The sequence below is a fragment of the Dermacentor andersoni genome, chromosome 10 (assembly GCF_023375885.2).
Source record: "Dermacentor andersoni chromosome 10, qqDerAnde1_hic_scaffold, whole genome shotgun sequence".
NCBI lineage: Eukaryota > Metazoa > Arthropoda > Arachnida > Ixodida > Ixodidae > Dermacentor > Dermacentor andersoni.
The window spans coordinates 22,782,182-22,791,525 of NC_092823.1; the positions used below are offsets into that span (position 1 = coordinate 22,782,182).

A 9,344-nucleotide genomic window follows, 5' to 3' on the forward strand; every position below is an offset into this window, starting at 1 on the left:
TGCTTACTTATTTCTAACAAGAAAACACAACACAAGCAATTTCTTGACATCTTTTTCTCACAGAATCGGTGTCCTTCACCATGATAGCTGCTAAGAAAACTTCAGGCAATTCTTATGGCACTTGTTGTTGCTGGCATTCTCATAATTTCTTAACATCATCGTGTTTGCTAGGCCAGAAGTAGTGAACATCAGAAAACTTAATCCGTCTCTATGTGGGTTTCAAACTCGGGGACCTTATACTGCTGTCACACTGGACATTTTAATGTCATTAGCATCGAATGGCATTCGGTGCAACGAATGTCATTCTCACGCAGAGGTGCTACCATACACTCGAAAAATTAATGTCATTCGGTGGCGATATCAATGGCAATCATTCCGTAAAAGCGTGGCAAGTAAAGTAGAACAAGGTAGGTGCCCGATGCAGGTCCTATAAGTTGTCCTCCCAAATTCGATTTAGTGTAAATGTTTCTGCCTGGTTCCAGTGTGCTCGTCCCGCTGCTCGTGCTGATGCCTGATTAACCAAAACCTGCAACCAGGCACCCGAGTGTTTACAATATCGCCGACGAGCAGAGTGCCGACGGCATGGGCGGCGGCCAGACGCTGCTGAGCTTGAGTAACAACATTTTGCGGCAGCCTGCCGTACAGAGTTTGTCTTTAACAAGTAACAAGTAACAAGTAACAAGTCCATTAAAACACGCAAAAGTTATTATTTCTTTAAGAGTATGGCTTTCAATTTGCAAACGCTCTGTCCTGTTTTGCTTTGTTTCTGGAGTTAAGAGAACAGATTCGCTCCAAGTGCAAGCAGAATGAGTTTCTCGAGCTCATTCGATTGCGGAAGTCATTCGGTGCTAATGGCATTAAAGATTGCTGTGTAGCAGCCGAATAATGTCATTCGGTGCTAATGCCATTTCATTCGAATGAGATTAAAACGCCCAGTGTGACAGGGGTATTATTCAGCAAATGTCCAATTTCCCCTTCTAATATTCTTGGCCGTTCGTCATTGGCTTACACCAAGTGGCCAATAACAGTGACAAACGTGGTGCAGCAGTGTTCGAACAAATGGTGAAGGGAGGAAAGAATAAAAGACGAAGTTAATTGCAAGAAAATGTGGGCCCACGCCCCCCACTGCGTAAGCCATTGTACCACTTTCACCATTTGCATCTTGCTGCAATGACAGCACCACCATCGTGCCATCCTTTTTGTAGCGCAAGCTCTGTCTTCTCACGTGACTGTTGCCTTTTCCACCAGTGGTAAGTTTCAAGTTGACATCAATCCCCTTGTTAGTGTTGGAGGGCTATCACTGTTGCAGAGTGGCACCCAGAGCTTTCCTACGAGCAGCCCTCCACAGTTCTTTGCAGTTCTCACACCCCTTCGAGCAAGACAAAAGTGGTGAAAAGATACAAAGATACAAAGGGGACACGTCTCTACTCACTCTTGTCCACCTCCTCGTGGGGCAGGCCCAGGCTGAGAGGGACACGGTATGTGGTGGGGTCGTCCGACCCGAGGATGTGTATGAGCTCCTCATCGCTGATGTCCTGCGGCTCTGGAAGCTGCGACGGGGAGCAACACAAGTGCACGACAAGTCAGAACCAGACGCGCAACACAGTTGCACAACATTGCGTGCCACAGTAAGAAACAGGCTGGTTTCACAACAAGCTTCAGCACCCTACCACTGCCCGGCAGCAGGCCCACAGTGCCTGTGGGCATGCCAAATGTATGGTAAGGAGCGTTCTATGTTGGTACCATGCCAAAACCACTCAGCCCTTGAGATGAAAAAGCAGGGAGTAAAATGAATCTAAACAGGAATGGTGCTGAGGAGATGCACCTCCCAACTAGCCCCCTATGATTTCACCGGATAAATGCACAACTTGCATTCACGTCAATGTTGCCTTGAAGCAAAGTACAGCAGGGTGAACACGATGATCTCTCCACAACTACCCACTTATGACAGAGTTGAACAGCCGCGAAGACTACTGCCGTCATGGCACCAGCAGAGCAGCTTCGCATGCCCTCTGAACACGGTGAAATCGGTCAATAGACTGTTGGCTCATGTTAACCCAAACTTATAAAAATAAGACATAGGTGATTTTACTTTTATTTTATTAAGCTATGGGAGCAGTGGTAGCAGTTTGAGTCATGTGGTAGCTAATGCTGTTATTACCCCTGAAACACGTACACTCCAAAAGCCTTTGGACTATCTACTGGAACTGTGTTCACATGGGGTGATACATGACAAAGGAGTATCTCCTACTTAATAAGCGTGCATTGCAGAAAGGGAGACATTTGAACTCCTCTATTGGCCTTGAACTCTCTATTGGCCTCTAGCGTTTGGAGCTCTTCACCAACAAAGAACTTGACAAAACACAATGGTTCCTTATTAAATAGGTACTAACATGATATTTGTTTATTTTTTCTTTTGCATTAAATGAATGTTCTAGACGTCTAAACCTGAGCAAAAGTAGAGGCAAGCCTCAGAGCACCCTAAATATTTTAATGGAATTCCAACATGCAGTTTTCGTTTCGTTTTACAGGAGTTTACTGTCTCGTTCCAGCTAACTAGGTCGCCCTGTACGCTGCTACTTGTTGTGAAGGCTGATGTAGCAGCATGATTACTAACATGCAAGCTGGAGCAAGTGTCAAAACATTGCAATGTCCAGCTCCCACATGCTGTGTGGACACAGTATCCTACTGGAAAATGAAACTAGAAGTGGCAGTAGAAAACCTATTATAAAAATTAGGGCAGAAACTTCCCACTGGGGTATTGTTATATAGTGCACAGCATTCTTTGTAATTATCGCTTATGAAGCCTACGCTGTACACTTGAAACCAAGACTGCCGTATTTTAAGAAATAAGCAACTGCAAAGAATGAATATGACAATCTCCTCAGTAAACTCGCCTTTATTACCAATCTTGTGTTTGGTAAATGAAAGAAACACTGCTCTAGGGCTTTCTGGAATAAATGATGGCTTTCTGAATAAGCTTGCTCCAGGCAGGTATGTCCTCCCGGGGTCCTTTCACAATCGTAAGACTTTCAAGGCTGTAGTCGGAGACCAACAAGCGAAATGTTTTGTGAGCAGAATTTGTTTTTCGCTGAACTTAAAGAAAACCCCTGAAATTGTAGAATGCACCCGAATTCATAAACTTTATGACAAAATTACAAAAGTTGCCAGGTGAGAATATGAATATGGCAATCCTCAGCAATTTCCTTACCTCAGTTCAGCCCACATCATACGATAATAACTCCCATGAAATCAAGTGGTAACTTGATGTCACTGGAGTTATTGTTGATCTGCATTATATCTTAAATTGTTATACCTGCATTTGTTACACTGAGCTTCAACTGTATCACCCCTGCTGCTACCAATCCTTGCCTGAAACAGTGCAGCAAGTGTGAAGTCAGGCATCTTCAATACGCAGAAGCCTGCTTACAGAATATGTTTTTCTTATTAGTGCACCCATTTTCTCTGCCAAATATTACCAACCTACCTCGGGAGTGTGGCAAACATTAATGAAGAGCTTGCCACCAGTGGACGTGTCTTTGAGCTTCACACAGAACCCCGGTGCTGGCTTGATAGATTTTGACTTGAGTTTCCGAGCATGGGGCTCATCAGCCAAGGTCTTCACAAACTGCCTGAATTCTTTGTCAGCCTGGAACCGAGAAGAGTGAAAACTCTGCATGTCCTTGAAGGTTAATACCAAGCTGTCCAATTAATTAGCCAGATACTTTACTTTTAGAGTTGGTATTTGAAAAGCACCCCCCAAAAAAAAAACAAAGTGACAAGCTTTACTTTGGCAAGTGATCACTTGCTAGAAAATGAACATGTTACCTTCAAAGCAGTACACATGTCAGTGAGCATAAGATGAAAAAACTTTTTTTAGAGAACATATTTACACTTCTTTTAGAATATTTCTTCTGTGCATAACAAGCGTGGCTATGAGACAGGAAAACAGCTTTTCTCTTTACAATCTGCTGTGCAAGTTAAAATAAGCACTTGACAGAACCTTTCTGTCTCGCTTTTATTGCATAGTCATTGACTCGGTGGATGTGCCACGAGCCTCCATTCCCAGAGAATGCAAAGAACAATTAACTACGTTACCGTTTAATGTGATCAATTTAAAAGGCACAAAGAGTAGCGCAGCTTCATACATGTGAAAAAGGAGACTCTTTGCACCATCAAAACTTGCGGCAGTCTCGTGGTATGATACACCGCTGATGCATACACACACACACTGTGCTGCGAAAACCAGAGTTCATTCAGAATTTGACAAAAGAAAAGGTGCATCCATGCCCCTGTGTTTGCCACAGAAGGAAACAATTGAAAAGGCCAGTTTGACAGCTTTCAGCAACACGGTCATCGTGCAGCCTTCAACGACCACACCGAGCCGACTAGCCCACTCGCGTTTTCTTGTGATAATATGTGACTGCTACCTCCATTCATGCTGATGTGCCGAGTCTTCTTTTTAATGCCTGACACTATGCTACACATGGCAAGCATTACTGAACTGGTCACACTGAGAAGCAATCATTCTTAGTGGATATATTGGGAAACAGACTTCGTGGTGTAAAAGATGGCGACATGGGGCCAGTTAGAATTGCATCTCGTAGTGGAAAACCACACGAGAAACGAAAAATTGAGACACACAACATGAGCAACCGCATGGAGTTGCTATCGCAGCAAAATAAGTGGGATGAAAAAAATCTGGGCTATGTACTGCTTTAACGGGACACTAAAGAGGACTATATTAACTTCATGCCTTTGTCAGTCACAGAGGTATATTTTGTATCATTACGAGCAAGTGTAACTCAGCGATAGTGCTATTACTGACAAGTGCTGCAGAGTGCAGTCAAAAGTGAGCGTGTCCAGTGAACTCGCTCACTGCAAAACCAGCCTCGACAACAGCGGTTGCTGACGCAGCAAAACAGCAAGAGGAGAAGCACTTAGCATTTTTGTACAAGCACACTTGGCCAACATGCAACAAGCAACATGGCCAACATGGTTGGCCATGTTGCCTTAGTTGACAAAGTGTCTTTCTCTTCTAATATCCCAAGAGTTGGCAGGTATCAAACAAACAAATATTGGAAGAAGGTACCAAAAAACAGCCCCGGTCTTTTTCCACAGCCCTTCCCACCATGCACAAGAATCAATTCAATTATTTAAGTCGCAGAGTTGAACATCCCAAAGGCTGCAGAATGGGCCATTAATTCTGACCCCCTGGGGTTATTTAACAGGCACCCAAAACACGGCACATGAGAGCGTTTGGACTCGGCTTCCAGCGGAATAGAGCCATCGGGACTGGTAATCGAACCCATTACCTCACACCGGGCAGCAGAACGCAGAGTTTGTGCAAATGAAGACGAGTGAGCAGGTGACTATTTTTTTACATATCTCACACTTGTATAACACAAATTTGAACTTCTATAAACAGGCAAATCACTACATGTTTATTTCCATTAACTAGTACTAAGGTGAAAAAACATTTTATTATTATTATTATTATTATCATCATCCTTATTATTATTAATAAACCGGCATATGCAGAACATATGGCAGTTTGCCATATGCCAATCCAGAGCAAACGGGTATAGACAATATTCTAGTTGACATCAAGAGAAAAAAATGGAGCTGGGCAGGTCATGTAATGCACCGGTTAGATAACCGTTGGGCCATTAGGTTTACAGAATGGGTACCAAGAGAAGGGAAACGCAATCGAGTACAACAGAAGACTAGGTGGACCAATGAAATTAGGAAATTCGCAGGCGCTAGTCGGAATCGGTTGGCGCTGGACAGGGGTATTTGGAGATTGCAGGGAGAGGCCTTCGTCCTGCAGTGGACATAAAACAGGCTGATGATGATGATGATGCGAAACAGGCAATGGCGATTAAAGGGACGGAATAATGCAACTATTCCAATGATATTCTCATTTGCACTGTGTCACTGGTCCAAGCGGCACTCCACCGATGTTACCACCAACATCGGCTAGTACAAATGGAGGATGTTAAGAACTAGAATTAAGCAAAAGGAGCGGCTCTGGCTTGCTAAGTTACAGGTACGATAAGGGCACCATTTCCTTTAGCTCATGGCAAGAAATAAATTCAGAGGATGCACAAAATACCAGCGCATGTCACCATCAGCATCTTAACCAAAACTGCTGAACAAATTCAGCTCAATGCCCTCCACGTTACACTTGTCTTATCACGTTCAGCACATGCTTGCACATTTCCCAACCTCAAGTGATTAACTGTCACCCCTAACAAGCAAGAACTCTAGTATCGTGTAGGACATAATACCATAGGCATGTGCTGCAATACTGGACACACACGTGAGTAGCAGCTCTGGCAACGAGATCTTGCGAAACCGTGTCCAACCAAACATGGCACAACGCAGTCCTGACGAAGACATGCCCCTCTGTCAGAATACTGGCTCCAGTATGAGACGGCCCCCATTCGACAACCATTACTGCGTTCATCTGAGATGCACTGAACTTCTACTGCACTGACCAACTCTATTCCACTTATCAACAAGCATAAACATGTTTGCAGTGTAGTAGTTATAATAAACAATCAGCATTATTTCAACAAAAGTTACTTGGTGTGGCATGACCGTATGGCATGTGGTCGATAAAAGAGAAAATTGTCATCCACCGGACTGTGGCATGCAGCCACAAAGAAAAACCACATGGTTTTTGGTACAACATGCAGGTTTCATGAGAAACAGTCCGAGTTTCATGAGGTAGTAGCACAAAGGTACAAAGTACACCCATACACATTTTCTTTGTGGCTTAGTGCTAGAGTAGAGTGGATGACAGTTTGCCCTTTTAAGAACTTTCCTTCATCTTACCACAAAGCCACAAAGCTCATTTCTATGGTGTATGGTTGCACTGCTAAGGTGGCAAAGGACACTGACACTTAAGCACAAAACACAAGGTCTCTGTTTGCATCGTGTTTTTTGCGGCAGTGGGCAACATCTTAGCAGCACAAGCATATGCCATACAGTCCTGAATAGCATATTTATGGATTTAATTTTGTCAAAAGCACTAGTTGTTAAACCTAAAATTTCCACCTCATTATGGCTAATCATCATAATACATTTTCCAATACATATATGCATGATAGTGCGATGCAGCATAGCAGTCTACTGTGCATTGGTATCCATTGAGTAGGTGCACGTGTGCATCACGTGCCCCGACCATATGCACATCTCTTGATTTCGAAGAGAAGGCAGAGTCGAGTTTTTTCTCTCCAATTCACCACTGCTGACTTTCTATCCCTTCGTTTTTCCCAGCATGGGAAAAGGAAACAAAAGTGTAGATGCTTGATTTCTGTTCCTGCTCCTTCATTTCTTCCGAGACAAGCTTTACTAACTTCCCAATCAAAACATATATTTTAACTGACCCCGCAGGACTATGATGGATTATATTTTGCAATGTTGTTTTACACTCAAATAATGGGTATAGTATGAGACAGTGAGGCTCTTATGAAGTTATAGCCAGAGGTACCTGAGAGAAGTCTTGCTTCTTAACTAACATGCCTGTTCACCCAATTCATGCAGCATTATATATTGTTGTCTCATTGCGTCACAATGGGTGCTATGATGCCATTGTCGAATATGAAGGCTACAAACGGTGAGTTGGTTTAAACGACTGTGCACTGCATGTTCAGTGGGTGACCAGCAGAGAAAACAAGACAAAGCATGGCTGCTCCTACTCACTACTTATTTGTTGCATTATTATTTGCAGCTTTCATTTTTCTGTAGTTACCCACTACTGTCTAACTGTTGGCCTCTCTCCCACAGTGAGTTTGTGGCATATTGGGGGAACAAGGTCAACAGCGATTGGCATGACGATTCGCTGGGCATTGCGAGCGGCGCATCTCCTGTACCTGGCAAGAATGGGCTGTGTTTGAGACGGCGACACAAAACACTAGGAAAACACTAATGAGCCAGCACCAGATGTAATTGCATAGCACCCTTAGGTGCATTTCTCAATTCCACCCATGACAAGAATAATTTAGCTTCGACTTCTGATGAGAGTATGGGCCCTCCAGTACTGCAATCTGTGTGTTGGAACAACTTTCAAAGACTCGCTGCTTACTGCTGCTTCGTGATTACTAAAGCTTTCCAGAAACGTCGCATTTTTTTAATATCCATATCGTTCAGTAAAGCACTAGGTACGTTTGCCTGCCTATTCGTCAGGAAAAAGAAAAGAGGGAGAGAAAATGAGAACTCCACCTCCCCCCATCAAGGTAAACTGCTGTCGCTGCAGAGACCTGGTTTGCCGCTGTCTATGAACAACTAAAAGTGTGTATCAACCACGCAAATGACGATGTCAAGTGGAATCTTTAGTTGAGAAACTAGACAGCTGTGATAACGTGTTGATGAATCGTGTTGAGAAATCAGGGCGAGAACGTAGCAGCAGCAAGCGCTAAATCTGTCTCTAAAGTTGTTGAAATAAAAACACCGATTAGATACGGCTAGATCACGCAACCCATGCCCGAGTACAAAAGCGTCATACACTTTTGCTGCACATGTTAAAACTGCGACAGCCAAGCATGGCCGGTGCTGAAACATCTATAGAGTTTTCATAAGCTCTACGGAAACATCAGAATCCTTTGGCATTATCGCCGTCTTCAGCTTCTATGCACAATGCGCGCCTGCGAGCTTGAGGCTGTCGTGCACAGCGCTGGCGAACCCGCTCGTCAGAGCGGGTAGTTGGAAATTTAACAGGAACGTATCAATCTGCTTCAAACAGCCCGCTCTTAGGAGCGCGATATGATGTCCAGCAGTCGGAGCACCTCTCTCAGTCAAAGGATCACCTAGGAATAAAAGTCTACGAACTGTCACCGTCTTTACCTGAAGGAAAAGAGACTCGTACGGCGCGTCGCTGTCCTCGGGAACGTCTAGGAAATTTCTCTCACTCATCTTCCCGCGGCACACGGCGTCACATCAACGGACAGCACAGCAGCGACGAGCAGTCGAAGACGTTAACTTCAGCGAATTCACCACAGAACCAAAGGACATAAGCAGATAACGCAGACAGCGAGAAATGTGCTGAGCTTGTCTCTGCTTGTGTACCCTATTACTGCCCCCCCCCCCCCCCTTATTTTGACTTCTGGATTGGATTGGCGCGGCTCGCTACGTGCTTGGACCCGCTCTTCCGAGCGCAGCATAGAGTGGTTTCACCGCCACCTACTGATCTCCAGACCTGCGCAGATCTCCATCCTCCAGTACGCCTTGTCTAGTTCGCCCCTTTTGCCGCTAGGGCAGGAACGAACGAGCAGAGTGGCGCTAGCTATAACCTGTTTGCTGTCGTCGGCTTTCGCGATCTGTTCAGCGCTTGTCTTGCC

At 44.5% G+C, this 9,344-nt stretch overlaps 1 protein-coding gene across 1 annotated transcript in view; it reads right to left on the reverse strand.

Moving 5' to 3' along the window:
- The window catches only part of LOC126519260 (PIH1 domain-containing protein 1-like), a 79,145-nt gene extending 70,057 nt beyond the window's left edge, over positions 1–9,088 (reverse strand). The window contains exons 1-3 of the mRNA XM_050168878.2: positions 8,851–9,088; positions 3,488–3,649; positions 1,433–1,550 (exon numbers count right to left, since the gene is read on the reverse strand). Of these exons, the coding sequence (XP_050024835.1) occupies positions 1,433–1,550; positions 3,488–3,649; positions 8,851–8,919 (349 nt within the window). The 5' untranslated portion in view covers positions 8,920–9,088. The remainder of the gene's footprint in view (positions 1–1,432; positions 1,551–3,487; positions 3,650–8,850) is intronic.
- Between the last annotated feature and the right edge of the window lie 256 nt (positions 9,089–9,344).